Here is a 15,095-nt window from a genome sequence, read left to right as displayed (position 1 = left end):
GTCAGATACATCATGCTTCACCTAGTAACAGGAAGCCTGCACAAAAATAGGTATGTCTCGATTGCAGGATTCATTCTTCATAATAGTTAGAAAAAAGAAAACACATCAAGTATTTCAAAAGAAAATTCTGCATCTCAACCTGTTCTCAGTAAGTCTGCTTGCACTCTTGAATCTATAACCTGTGTCTTTCATGAGAATTGCACTCACTATCCATCACTTAAACTTAGAACATTTTACAGCTCTCAGTCTTAAAATGCTTTCAAGACTGCTCCTGAGCTTCCCAGAACTTACTGGTGATGACAGCGTTAGGAGCAGGACCCAGGAACCCAGGAGCTGCCTCTTTGTTCTGAACAAAACACCGTAGTAGCAGTAGTTTCTATTATTGTTTAGACTGCTGTGCAACAGGCTGCTGACAAATATTTGTCATTTCCCTCTCAGCCCTTAACAGTAGGGATAAAAACAGATACTGATGCATTTTTAAAGTAACTATGCCAAAAAGAGGAAAAAAGCCTTGCATCCTTATCTAAATATTCACAAGAGCATTTTCAGTGTCCAGCACTTAATCCACTGATTTACTAAAGGAATTTACCAACTGCTAAAGCAAGGATTAGCTGTATCTAATTCAGAAGGAGTCTTAAGTTGCCTAAATATAAAACTAAGCTGGAGGAGCAATCCTGAATAGCACAATTCCTGACAACCAATTCTCATTGACTGTTTTGTTAATACACCAACACAACCAAAAAATCCCAAGTCCGCAAAGAGAATTAATCAAATATTCCCTCAAAGCATAGAAATTAAAGTTTCACTAATGCTGTGCAAGGAAACTTTCTCTTTTCTCAAACGTTCAAAGGCTGGGGTCACAGTTTCATTCAGGGCATACTGCCGGTACTCTAGGAAAAGGTTTTTCCCCCAGAGGGTGGCTGGGCACTGGAACAGGCTCCTCGGGAAAGCGGTCATAGCACCCAGCCTGACAGAGTTCCAAAAGTGTTTGGACAACACTCTCAGACTCATGGTGAGATTCTTGGGGATGGTGCTGGGCAGCAGGGCCAGGAGTTGGACTCGATGATCCTGACGGGTCCCTTCCAACTCCGCTTATTCTGTAACTCTATGATTAACTGTAGGATGCCACGACATATAGTGCCCACGAAACCTAAGGCGCCTTCCTCCAACTTCCACTTGCGGTGCGGCCGGACGGGACGGAACGCGCCCCCGAGCGTCACTGCCGCCCGTCCCGTGAGCGCCAGGGCGCGACCCGCGCAGGGCCACAGCAATGTCATCCCTTCCAGCGCCGAGCGGCAGCGCCCCGGCCACGCCGAGCGCCGGGCTGCCGCCCTGGGGAGTGGAGTCCCAGCACCGCGGTCACCGCCGAGCGAGGGCAGTGACCCGCCCGTCCCGTCCCCGTCCCGGCCCCGGCCCCGCCGCGGGCGGTCCCGGCGCCGAGCAGCGATCGCCCCCCGCCCCTGCCGGCGGGGTCGGACGCCCCCGTGCCGCGCGTGGGGCGGGCCGCCCGCGGGTCCCCCCTCACCTGGTTGAGCTCGTTCTCGGCGGCGACGCGCAGCTTGGGGTCTATGGTGCCCTTCAGCGCCTGGATGATCCTGTTGGGATCCATCTTGGCCTTCGCCCGCCGGCAGGCAGCGCTTTCCCGGGGCAGCAGGACGCGGAGGAGCCGCCGCTAGCGCCGCCGCCCCCCCGTGCAACCAGAGCGGGCCCGCGTCCCCCACCCCCCCCGGCCCCTCTCCACAGCCATTCACCGGTTTGCGACAGCTGGATATCGGGAAACGGGCGCTGCTTTACGGCCGCGGCGCCGCCTTCTGGCTTCGGGAAGGGGTCGGGGTGAGGTGGCCGCCATCTTGCTGTACGGACGGGAGTCCGCAGGGAGGGCTGCAGGGGGCGGGGCTCGCGGGCCGGGGCTCCATGGGGGCGGCCATGTCGCTGTACGGAACGGCGGGGGCGGCTCCCGCCGCGCCCGGCACGGATTATTTTTAAATTAGGATTTTAAAATCCCATTTTTCTTTCTTAATAGTTTATTCAGTTTTTCTCGGTAGCTTTTCAGCTTTCATGGCAGGTTTGGGCGCTCTATATTTGTTATCCCGCCAGTCGCTGGGACAAGAATGAAGAGTGATAACACGGGAACTGAAGGAGGTGATGAGGTCAGGTCCATGGAGGAGAACTGACACTGGTCACACTTATCCAGGTGCCTCAGGGATGTGCCCTGCGCAAGAACAACTGACAACATCCAGAAAGACAGAAATTTGCTGCAAGGAGTTTACTAAAACGCACAGTTGGGTCACACGTCATAATTCTTACTCTGCTTCTCAGCAGGTGGTACTTGTCCTCATCATCATGTAGATTAGTGGAACCTGAGTAGGGTTTGCTTATCTTAATGCTGTTTTTGTGTGAGAGGGGGTGGGAGATGCTTACCCCTCAGGCTGTCAGGAATATACAAACACCGCCTCAAACACTTCAAAACTCCTGCCCCACCCTGATTCTCCACCTCTTGCCTATTATTTCCCCCTTAAATCCTAGAACATGCTAGTGAACCAAAGGAAGATTTAAGCATCTCTGCAGGTGTAAGAAAGATGTCTGTCAAAGGTGTAACTCAGGTAAACAGACCAGAAGAACCTCTGACTAATGTGGTTTTGGTGAGCCAAATCCTTTGGTTACTTCTGCAGGTGATGTTTCACATAATGTGTACAAACCAGAGACATGTGATTAACTGGTTGGAAGAACAAAGACTATTTGCTGTGCTCAGGAGGAGTGAAACACAACAGCAATTACAAGATCATCCCATTATATAGGTGTCTTAATAATACAGTTGGACAATATATCATTTGTTCATTGTAATTGCAGTATAAACCAAAACATTAAAGCAGCTGGCACTATACTGATTTACTAATAATTTTTTAAATGTCCCCTAGTAACCTTGCCTCTAATTAAAAAGGAATCCAGCTGTCACAATAAATTGCACCTACCTGGCATGGGGACAAGGTGCTCTCTCTTGTGGTTTTCATCACCTTTTGAAGTGTTGCAGAACACCTGATCATTATCTTTCCTTTCTCCTGTGATGCAGCTCTACAGCATCTAGCTAGAAATCTTAGGCATTTCCATTGACCTTTCCCTTCCTTCTTAAAAGCAGGTGAGAGTATGCTCAGTAATCATAAAATTCAAAGGAAAACAATGTTAGTGTAAAAAGTTAGTATATATATAATTAACTATGGTAATTCTTTATTGCTGTCCCATTTGGATTAAGTAATAAATTGTCCAGGGAAAGCAGCCCACTTAAAAAATCTTGGATTCCATATCATAGCAAATCCAAATTGCTTTAAAGGATTTGTAGTGGCCTATCTCTTTTCCCCTTTCCCAAATTACCATGTTATGGACTGTTTAAGAGCAGTTCTGTTTCATTCTATTTCTCTGTATTCATCCGTAGTAGGTAAACTTAAAAGTTATTAAATTTATTTGTTGAAGGACTTCTGTAGAGCTAGTGATATAAAACATACCAATAAAGAACAGAATATCCTTAAAGGGTATTATAACGCCTTCCTAAAATGAATTTTATTGCACTTACCACTTGCATTTAAAATGGTGCTTTCAACGTTGCAAGCATTGTGGTCTGCCTGTTTCCTGGGTTTTCTGGATGCCCAATACTTCTTTCTGTACAACATGATACCAGTGACTTCATAGATACCAGTGACTATGTTAGTCTAAAAATAAGTTTAGTCATTAATTGAAATATTTTTATGTGACTTCATAAACTTCAGGATGAAAGCAACTGCTTGTAAGCAAGAACTCATATGCCTTTTTGTCAGAGCAAAGATTCTGTTGATATTTGAGCTTTCATCTACTTACAGTGAATGGTTGAGTTTGGTTTTTTTTAATCTGTTCTGCTACTCTGCAAGAAAAAATCTGAGGTAAAATTCAGAGATTTTTCCTGTCAGCTCTCTAACTGCTGGTGACAGAAGATCCAATGTGAAGTGACAAATGAGATATTAAAAAACTAAAACAAATTAAATCAAAGTTGCACCAGTATGCAAGAAAAAAAAAATATAGTACCAGGGAGATAGGGAGATAATGCAAATATGTGGGTTTTTTAAAGCTCCTAATCTTTCCAGGTGTGCTATAACAACAGTTTTGTAAAGTTAGAACAAACAATTTTTAAAATTTATAACAAACAATCTTATTTTAAAACTCAGTCGTGAAACCAAGGATTTTCAAAGTAACCAGTTTGACCTGAACAAAAATTAGACCTTGTTCTTTACAGAGTTGCCATCAAGATAACTGTATTAACTTCAAGACCTTTGGGGAAAACTTGAAAAGCCTTACATCATGCAGGATACTTACAATTAGTCCTTTGGCTTCTGGTGCCTTTGAAGTGCACTCTGGTGAGATCTCAGCTGCACATGGCACACTTCCTGTGGCATGGAACAACCCCTCTCTTTTCATGCCAACCAAGTGCCTTTAGGACAGCACCTGGTTGTAAGTTGTAGTTAATAACAGACACTCCTGAAAAAGCAGGAGATAGAAAACAAACCACTGTTCTCAAAGCAGGCTTTATTCCATTGTAGTGAACTAATGACTAAATGATAACTAATGATCACTAAAGTGATTGGATGTGTACTTAGCATAAAGCCTTCATTCCATACCAACCACATCTTAAACCTTACTCTAGGGCCCAAAAGCTGTAGAAAGTGCCAGCTGTGGAAAAGCTGTGAACTAATAGTTTCCAGCCAGATTAGTACTTCACAATATTATTTTTTCAAGTCCAACACTGCCAGGAAACATTCAATCCACAAATATGCCTGAGGTTTCTTGCATTCTTTATAGAATTGTTTATAGCTGGGTGAAAATTAAGTTGATCAGAGACTTGTGAACAAGTGCGTGACTAAGGTTAATTCATTTTTACCTGGTTATGGTACTGCATCTCTCTAATTATAATACACAACAGGCTTTTCATATCCTTCACAAGATATTTATAGGTTGAATAAAGAGCTAGCAGATAAATGTATTCCAATCCTCCAGACACAAGCCCTTGATCAGAGTTAAAATGCCAAAGCATCTCCCTTGCTGACTGGTTTGTTGGAGTAGCTGTAGAGAACAAAGCAGTCAGGGAGGAAGAGGCACCTAAACTAAACCAGCAGGACAGGGCAGTGACATCAGCTCTGCAGCCTGCAGGATGAGGTTTCCTTAGCTGCAGGAAGTCAGTCATGGCCGTGGTGGGAGATTATTCGTTGTCTTCCCTCACTTCCATGATTTGGGAAAAACCCCACAAAAGTCACAAGTCCGTTAGAATTTTGAAAACTTTAAGAAAGCCTTTGTCACAGTTGAACCCCCCTGAGCTGGCAGCTCAGCCCGACACAGCCATTCCCCTCCAATGGGACAGGGAAAAGAACTGGAAAGGCCAAAGTGAGAAAGCCTGTGGGTTCAGATAAAGACAGTTTAACAGGTAAAGCAGAAACTCAAGCAAAGGCAAGCAAGGAATTCATTCCCCACTTCCTATGGGCAGGCAGGTGCTCAGCCATTCCCAGGAAAGCAGAGCTCCATCACATGGAATGGTGACTCTGGGTGGCAGACACCACAACTCAAGTGTCCCACTCTCCTCCTTCTTCCCCCAGCTTGTATTGCTGAGTACATCATCATCATCATCATGTGGGGCTGGGGTATCCCTTGGGTCAGTTGGGATCAGCTGTCCTGGCTTTAACCCCTCCCAAATCCTCGTGCTCCCCAGGCCACTCACTGGTGGGGCAGTGTCAGAGGCAGAAAAGGCCTTGACTCTGTGCAAGGCCGGCTCAGCAGTAACCAAAACATCCCTGAGTTATCAACACTGGTCACAACTGGTTATCAGCATTTGGTCACAAATCCAAATACAGCCCCATACCAGTTACTTTGATTAAAATTCACTCTCTCCCAGCCAAACCACTACACTCTCCCATTTCAGGGTAGTTCCAATATTTCACTGATGTCAAGAGATGAAACACAGAAATTTACTCCCTATAAAAACATAGTGTTTCTTTCCTTTAAAGTTTATCTTTAGCAGGCTACATGAGAGAAGTAATCAGAGAGAATTTAGATGGTATCCAATTCACACAGCAGACAGCAATAGGAAATTTAGCAGAATGATTATGCCCTTTTGTATGTTTTAATTAGACCCAATTATAATCCTTACATAGTGAAGGCATTTTTCCTAATGAAATTATTCAATCAACTTCATTTAACAACTACTAAGGAAAAAAGTGAAAATAAAACTTACACTATCAGACAGCATTTACATGAAAACTACAGAGTAAAGTATTTCCAGCTTGTGAAACTCACCTGTTAAATGCTTTGCCCAGAAGCAGAATAAAGAAATAGGTCATTGGTCTGGACATACTAACTAGACTAAAACTGTGTCAGTAGAAAATGTACTCAAATATTCTGAAGTCCTTTGAGAAGCTTTCAAAAACAATTATTATAGAAGCATAATGAGATATCCCTACCCTAGTGTTTATCATCATAGAAAAATTATATGATATAACATTTTAAGGTATTTTAGAGATCAGAATAGCAATTTTCTACCAGTGGATTTTGGCCAGCTATGTGTATGGGAGAAAGGTGCTTGGCTTGGTCTTCTGTAGTGTTTTTTTAAACAGTCTTAGCATTTAAGATTGTTACAGCCTTTTGAGTTGCTTCTAGTCTGAAACGTTCCTTAGGACAGTACCTGTTTAGTTGTACCTACCCTCCTTTTGGTAACAGAGGTTAGCAAAACCTGCATTCACAGCTGCCTAAAAACACAGTGAAAACCAACAGTACTAGCTTAAAAAGTTGTATGTGTGAAACCTACAAGTCAATAATATTTTTTAGTTATTCTAAGGGATGACACTTCTCTAAGTTGTGTATTCTTCTCAAATAAAAATAGCAGGACAAAGCTAGATATTTTATTTTAAAGCAGCTACTACTGTAAAGATTATTGTGATTCAGGCTAAAGCTGAAAAAGTTCACCTTTTTAAAGAAACTTCCATTACATAACCTATGGTCAAAGAATTGTATAATTAAATTTGCTATTTCATCTTAACTGAGCAATTCCGGCTGAAACTGTGTACTCTTTTTAGCTAGGAATGTAAAAATACATCTTAAACAAGATACAGCTCTGAAACTGGAATATTTACCTCTTATCAAGTTAAACTGCCACTTATTCTCTAGTGGGTGTTCTAGAAATAAGCCTCTTTGTTGCCTTAAGTCAGAACTAGCATGTTTTAAATACAAAATACAGACTTACTGTACAATAGTTAAGGTTTGACATTTTTGTAGTGGTAAAACCTTGTCCTACCTCAACTTCTCTCAAAATTTGCTAAACCCATACTTAAAATATGAGCACCCTCAAAATCTGTATGAAAAAGAAAGCTGAGCTTGGAACAAGATCAAGATCTTTATGCCAGTAACTTTACGAAGCTGTGCCAGACTTGTTTTGGCATCTGCATGATAGCAAACTGAAGTTGGAAGCTGTGAAACCACTTAGCTAGAAACAGCAGCTTTATACCAGGTCTCAAGTTTGTTCAGTTTAGGTTCTTACTTTTATTTAAATAAGCAGATAGCTGCTTTCACTCTGCATAGTTCTGCTTCAGCCTTAGATATACCAGCCAGGCTTGTGCACTGGCTAATTTTAGTACACTCAGATCAAGTGCTTTCTACTATTAAAACAATTTACTGAAGCTTTTGAAAGGAGAGAGAGCCACTGACCTACCTTCTTACTAGTTCATATTGCCATTTTAAACACTTAAACTATTTATAGTATTTGACACAGCAGCTTAGACAAGGACATACATCATGGCTGTTCAGTTCTCAGGCCACAGGAGTGCTGAAGGCTGGTCAAAAAGCCCAAGAATTTTAAGAAAGGGATTTTAGAAACACTTCCTAGCATTTGTATTCAGGTTTCATGTACAATGCAAGCACCAGGCTTCAACTACAAATACCAAGTTCCTCAACAGTTCTCTGAATTGAGGAAATTACCTGTATTAAAATCTGATACAGGTCTTATGCAGGGGGGAAGGCATACACATTTACATCTCAAAGTTGAGTTTAACTTTAAAATATATTGCAGCTGAGTAACAGCATAAGACAATCCCTTGAGTGACTATTTGCAGTCACTTCAAGTGTTTACTTCACTTCTGAAGGACTGATGCTATGATGACCATGCTAGATTTTGACAGGGTATGTATTTAAAAGTAGTAGTTCTAATGAAGTATGTATCATTGCACTTGTAATTTCTTGACCTTTAGAAAGAAAAAGGGTGGCTAAATCTTGAATTCATTTTGATCAAGGTAACACTCTTGAGAATGGCATTAAGCAGGAACTAAAGAAACAATCGCAGTTCAATACAAATTACCCTAAATTATTCAAACTTGGAGACCAGTTCTATGTAATATTCATGTACATCCCACCTCAGGAAAACTGTCAGTGATGTGTTTTAAAATTAAAACCACGGGCAAGATTAATACTAAAATGCATATTAACTTGTTTTATTGAGGCACAACAAGGCATTGTGAATAGCCCATACTTGAGGCAATCAATAGTGTAGTAAGCTGGACATTAATACAGTTTAGGGTAAGTGCAAACAATATACATTCACAGCTTTATTAGCAAGGCTACATCACAACTGATAAAGTGCCAAATTAGTGCTGATTCAGTACCCCAACTCCATGATTTCACCTTGCAAAACAGGACCACCATTTCCCACCAATAATGGAACCACATATCCTCTATAAAGTCAGTAATAAGTGCAAAGCTAGTCCCACCCCCCTCACCAAGGTGTTTGGAGCAGCTCTTTTGTAAACATTGCACTGGATTTTAGTCCTGATAAAGGAGGTATCCCGAAAAGGTGGAGTATTTCCAGCTACTTCCATAGATGGCTCCCCGATGCAGCCGTAGCCAGATCTGATCTCCCTGGAAGAGCTGCAGGACCGCGTGGTTACTGGCTGTCTCATGGTCAGGAGCCCCATCATTCGCATATGCTGACACAAGGACCTCTTCATTCTTCATGAGATTCACGTACAGAGGGACGTTGACGGCCAGTTTCAGCATGTGGAAGATGAAGACGTAGGTACCATTCACTGGACAGTTGAACCTACCAAGCTGGATATCAAAAGTTTCTCCAAGGTTATTCAGCAGCAGGTCAAACACAATGGGCTGGTCGAGAGTTCCAGGGGCCAGGTTGGATGTTCGAGCGGCGGAGAAGGCGACCCTCATCTGCTGCGGCAGCGGGTAGACGTGCACCGGCAGGATGGTGGCGGCCTGGCTGGTCACTGGCATGTCCACAGGGGTGATGCTGCGTGAGTCTCCCTGCCCAGAGTCCCCACTGTTAAAGGTCTCATTGTCTCGTTCTGGGCTGCTCACCTGAGAGGAGTCACTCCACCCTGCTGTTAAAAACCATTAGCAGCGGTAAGTATTGAACAGAAGGATACCCTTAAGCCTGTGGGCATAATCTTAAGCAGCAAGTGAACAGGCTTTGCAGCAGATTGATCTTTGAGCCACAGCAAATTGTCAAAGGACCCCAGTGAAAACAGAACTTTGAAGCTGGCACACATTCATCACACTTGCATTGAGCAGGATGAGACATAGCTGAACTATGAACAATTTACTTCTTATACCTCCAAGTAGGAGAGGGCAGCAGGTTGTAATTGTTTTTGCTTTATATCATATGTCAATTTAAAAGCATATGGTAACTTCTGAGAATAAAATGTAATTGCTGAAAACACTGACAAAGTTAGAGGCAAGTTATCTTCAAGATCTCAATTTTCACTTCATTTTACTCAACACTGCTCTTCTGCAGTTGCATTTCTTGTAGACCTTGTCAACTCACAATGCTAGAATATTTTACATCTGACAAACTAGTGTTGCTTTTAAGTCTTCTGCACCTCACTCCCTAAAATAAAGTTGTTAATCTTTCCAAATATCCAAGTTAAAAAGGTCTAGAATGAAAACCTTATTAGATCTGAGAGATTTAGAGCAGTCAGTCAAGCTGTAAACCATTGTTATTTCCACTGGAAAACAACACCTTAAGACAGACATTAAAATAAGTGAAGTTGCTGTGAGATCCTAATGCTAATAAGTACTTTCATCAGCTGTTAATTCACCATCATCTCCTATTTAGCTCTCTTCTGAAATATATTCTATCCCTCAAGCGAGGATATGACCTGCATTATCCTAAAACAGCTTCTACAATACACTATAATTTCTCTTTAGTCTATAAAATAGTGATCTACAGCTACTCTTCATCTCACTTCTCACCTGCAGCACTGGAAGTCCATATTTTTCCAGCACATACAGTAGAAACAATTCATCTTGTTTCCAACTCTTCAAAACACATGCTATTCATGCTTGGATACAACTAGCCTTATTTATTTCTTTAGCTTTTATACTCCACTATGGAAATAGAAAATACACCTGTATTACCAAATACATTTTCATAGAAAAATTTATTTTACAAAGTCTATGTGATCTGATAACCTACCCAGAATAAGGGAGGACTACACACTTAAGGGGAGAAACCCAGTGATTCTTCCCTGAACACAGGGAACTGCTGTTTTTAACTAGTCAGTTCAACAAGGTACCATTGTGTCACAATTTTTACATGAACACTCCAGACTAAAAATAGTGAAATGAAATCCTCTGCTGTGCAATGCTGTGGAAGAACAGCACTCAAGCCTCCAGCTAAGCTTGGTTAACTTAGACCATGCTTGATCTGTTAGGTGAGAGATCATATGTCTGCTTTTCACACTGCTCCCAGTGACACCCCAGCTGCAATGCCAAAGCACACACTGGACCACTGGGGGCCTGGGGGTGGCCTTACCTCTTGAATTTGCTCGAGGACCACTACTTATCCCACCTCGTTTATAGCACTGCTGGTAATTAACATCCTGAAAGAGAAGTGTTAGGGAGATGGCTATAAGCAAATCTGAACTCAATTGAGGCAATACACTTTTTTCACAATGAATTCCATCTCTAAAACACAATGACAGTTCAGAAACAAGATGCTGATAAACAGCTTTACTTATGGAAAATTTACTTACTATAATAGCTTGAATGAAATTAAAGATCTATTTTGATGCCAGTTGTAGCAAGTTAGCTTCTGAACAACTGAGGTTACTGAGCAATACTCTTAAATCTCAAGTCTGTTCTAAGTCCATGAGCCTGCACAGAAGACATTGACAGACCCACCTCACACCAGGAACCTTTGCCTCCTTAAGTTTTTTTTTTAATTATTTTTGGGGTTTTGGCCTAGCCACATTCTCAGCCAGTCCACATAGGAGTTAATTATTTTACATTACAGAGGCATTTTAGTGAACCAACTCTTAAAATAATAGACTGGAACCATACAATATGTTATTTACCATCTGTTTGCTTTTTAAAAAATCATTTCAGACTAAAATCAACCTGCCATACAGAGATGTTACCTGTCTGAACTGACTTATTTCAGTTGCTGTCTACCATTCCACAAAAGGGTCTCTCTGTGAAACAAAACTAACCTCTAGCTTGTAAGTAATAGTTCACCTGCTAAGGTAATGAAGAACTACCATGTTAGAAGATTTGGCTCCTATACAGTGGAAGGCTACTGGAAACAGGGCAATACCTACCCTCTGAGAATATGGCATTCCAGCATAATCTCTACCAGGAAACTGTAGCTGGCCATAGTTGCCATTGGTTAATGAAGGTGAACCTCTGTAAGCATCAAAACCTGTTCAAATAAAGTTGATTGTTCAGTATCATTTACTGTTTGATTTACAGTACAAGTCCAGAATTTTACTACAGATTTTTTTGGTAATTATGTACATTAAGTTATACAGTAACAGAGCTATTCTTAAATTTGGAATTGAATAGGAACCTTGCTACTCCTATAACAAATGCATTTCATTGGCTACTCATAAATTACACACTATGGCTATATCAAAATTGTGTATTTAAAAGTATTAACATCAGGCCCTATCCATTGACTGTGATACTAATGGGATGTCACAGAAGATATGAAAAGCTTGCTAAATCCAGCAATGGGATTAAAAATCACTTTCTCTTCTGTTACATACAGTGGTATACATTTAGGGGCTACTATAATATTTTGCCTCTTCAGCTATTAACTTAAGCTGTTATTTAACTACCAAAGCAGAGCTTCAAGTAATTTCATACCAGACACCACCAAACCCAGGTGGGCTGCTGTTAAATCAGAACTGTAAAACTCATCATCTGGTACATGTTCCTACAAGGTACTGAGCAGGCACAGCCCAACAACTGAAGCACCTATCACAGACTAAGTGTCCTTCACTTCAAAGGAGAACAGGCCACAGCCTGCAGCTGGTAGCTACCAACAACCTTAATTTAGTAACTGCCTAAAGTCTGCTGAAATTCTCTATAGTACTTCAGGTAGCAGCCAAATAAGAGACCAAATAAGCTTCCTCATAAAACTCTTCAGTTGGTTATTTGTCTAGAAGGGCTCTCCACTACTGGGAGCCTCTCCCCCATCCTGGTTTCCGCTGGTATCAAAGCGAGCAGTGCTAAGCAAAAAATACCTTATTTTGCACAAACACAGTAAGTGGTACATGAAGAGGAAACTGGCATTCCCAGTTTGTCAGCAAGATGCCAACAGATAGAAACTTCCACTAATAGGTTATTAAATTACTCATATGGACTTCTCTGTGGGCAATTTCATTTGCTGCTCTGAACTTTTTACCAGCTTAATTCTATCTTCATATTTAGGCAAGCTGTGAAATTGCTCTGCCATTTGGCCTGAGATCTCAAATACAGGGACCACAAATGACAGAATGAACTTCCTTAAATTCTACAACAGAGGGCCCCATTCTCTGCACATTGCCCTTAAAGTCTTGTTTTGAGACATTTCACATACAGAACATGATTTTAATAGTGTGTTGTGTTAAATCACATTCTACCGGCAGGACATTAGATCTTCTTTAGGATGACAGTAAATACAGACATACCTTTGTACCCTCCAGGGGGGCGATAGGAATTAGCCAGTGACCTTCCACCTCTAGCAGACCCTCTGACAGACCCACGACTGTTGAGGTAAGGCTGAGGGGGTCTGGGAATAACAGCCTGTGCTGGATAAAAGGCAAGGCTACCATTGCTAACAGGAACAGCTCCATCAGGTTGATAGTTCACTGCTTAAAACAGAAGGCACAGATAAGTAAAAGCTTTTTATAACTGCAGGAAGTTACCACACACAGAAGCAAGGGCAGTATTAGGACATTCAGAGACCAATTAAGCTGCTCTTAGTCTGTTCTTCTGTCCCTTCAGTACTTCATTTAAGTGATTGGATCCTTCCCTTTGTTTTGTAAGGTGTAGTGCTTGTTAAAATCTACCTTAAACAGCACAGGCTCTGAGTACAAGCCCCAAATGCATTCAACAGGAGTCAGTTGCACAGTTGAGAACAAGCTTGCCCGCAGCATGAAAATACCCAATCTAGGTTAAAATCAAGTAACATTTAAGAATTTTCACTGATAAACTAGGTCACCTCAATACTGACATCCCTTGAAACAGCAAGACAAACTCCATCACACCTAGATAGTAATAAGATAACTATGGAAAGCAGATATTTGGGTTCAGTCTCTTCAATAGACATTCCTACCACATACTAGGCCCTTCAACTCCAAGCAAAACCTATTCAAGAATGCTTTTCACTCACAAACGTGAGTGGTTAGCTTTAAACACAAACCTTGCAACCATGAATGTATTTCCACAAGATCATGCTCTATTTCAATCCAAAAAGCTTAAAATTGATCCAGAACAACAGTATAAATCCCTGTGTGAAGTGTCTGCAGAGCCATTGCACAAGGTTATTAAAAAATTATGATTTTCCACAAAAAAAATCCAGAAGGCTTAGCATCCATGGTCTCAGTGATGAGAAGGAACATTGACGTTAAACATGCTTTCCTGACTCCTACACTTACACTGTTCTTTATGTCTCACTGACTTCACTATCAGTCTGTTTCTAGTCTAAGGCCTGTGAAAATCACTCAGGCAGAACAACAGCAGTTGTAAATGACCTTGAGCCATTTCATTAGATGGCCTTATAAATACAGATCCCTAGTTGCCACTTTCTTTCATCCTAAAACCTCAAGACATTTAGGAGCCAGTTTCATGTCAAATTTAGTGTTAGCTATACAAACCCACCTCTTGCACTACCTCAGGTAAGTCAGGTTTGTGTTGAAGACCACTTACTAGCTCAGTATTTCTCAGGTCAGATGAAAATTTAACCCAGCTTTCCTACTTAAGCATTCAGCAACTCCCAGCACTGACAGCACTATTACCAGAGACCAAATTAATGGTTCCAAATAAGAGTATTTCATCATTGCTACTATTCCAAGCGAATCATTGTTTGACTGGCAAGTATCACCACATATTTGAATTTCTCACCTACTGGGAAATTCAGGCATGTAAGTGGCAACAGTCTGTTCATCTCATACAGAAACAAGTTTGAACCAGACTTTCATCCTGCTAGCAGTTTTGAAGTTAAGTTTACATACCATCAACTACATTAGAGTTGATGTATGCCTAATATTAGACATTTATGTAGCACCTGTTAAGAAATTCACTCGGTTAGAAGTTTTCACAGCACATGATAGTGAATTTAAATACTATTATAAACTGAACATATTGAAAGACTACTTGAAATACAGGTGCAAGTGCATCTCACCTGTAGACAGAGATTCTTGTGAAAGAGAAGCTTGTTCTGCAACATGAGAAGACTGCAACTGGCATTGAGGAGGAGTCTGTGTACTTGCTGTGGAGAAACTGTGGTTATATCCTGCTGCATATGAAGGATCCTCTTTAATTTCCTGGTCTTTACGTGGAGGCAGTGGTGCATTCACTTTAAACACCTACAACACATTTGAAAACAAGTGCTTAACACTACCAGCTAACATCTCTGCCTAATGCCACCACCCCGCCATGCTGAGGTTTGCATCCATATGCTTTTTAGCTTATTTCTGGAACACCAGCTGTTTCATAGAAATAACCAAAAACATTATACACCAATCCATCCTTTCCCCTCCCAGTAAACTTACAGAACACACTCCTGTTTATGGAGCTATTACCCAAGGAACAGCTTGATTGAC

General features: G+C 41.4%; 2 protein-coding genes across 3 annotated transcripts in view; both read right to left on the bottom strand.

Moving 5' to 3' along the window:
• IPO8 (importin 8) overlaps positions 1-1,660 on the bottom strand; it is a 45,346-nt gene extending 43,686 nt beyond the window's left edge. For both annotated transcript variants that reach the window (XM_084205738.1, XM_084205737.1), the window contains exon 1: positions 1,526-1,660. In XM_084205738.1, the coding sequence (XP_084061864.1) occupies positions 1,526-1,609 (84 nt within the window). In that variant the 5' untranslated portion in view covers positions 1,610-1,660. The remainder of the gene's footprint in view (positions 1-1,525) is intronic.
• A 7,160-nt stretch (positions 1,661-8,820) lies between these two features.
• Positions 8,821-15,095, bottom strand: part of CAPRIN2 (caprin family member 2) — a gene marked incomplete at both ends in the record, with an annotated part of 31,484 nt that continues 25,209 nt past the window's right edge. The window contains 5 exons of the mRNA XM_084205897.1: positions 8,821-9,389; positions 10,823-10,889; positions 11,607-11,707; positions 12,960-13,142; positions 14,675-14,858. Of these exons, the coding sequence (XP_084062023.1) occupies positions 8,821-9,389; positions 10,823-10,889; positions 11,607-11,707; positions 12,960-13,142; positions 14,675-14,858 (1,104 nt within the window). The remainder of the gene's footprint in view (positions 9,390-10,822; positions 10,890-11,606; positions 11,708-12,959; positions 13,143-14,674; positions 14,859-15,095) is intronic.

Source organism: Fringilla coelebs (genome assembly GCF_963513975.1).
Source record: "Fringilla coelebs genome assembly, chromosome: 5".
NCBI classification, from domain to species: Eukaryota; Metazoa; Chordata; class Aves; order Passeriformes; family Fringillidae; genus Fringilla; species Fringilla coelebs.
This window is presented reverse-complemented; position numbering and strand designations above follow the sequence as displayed.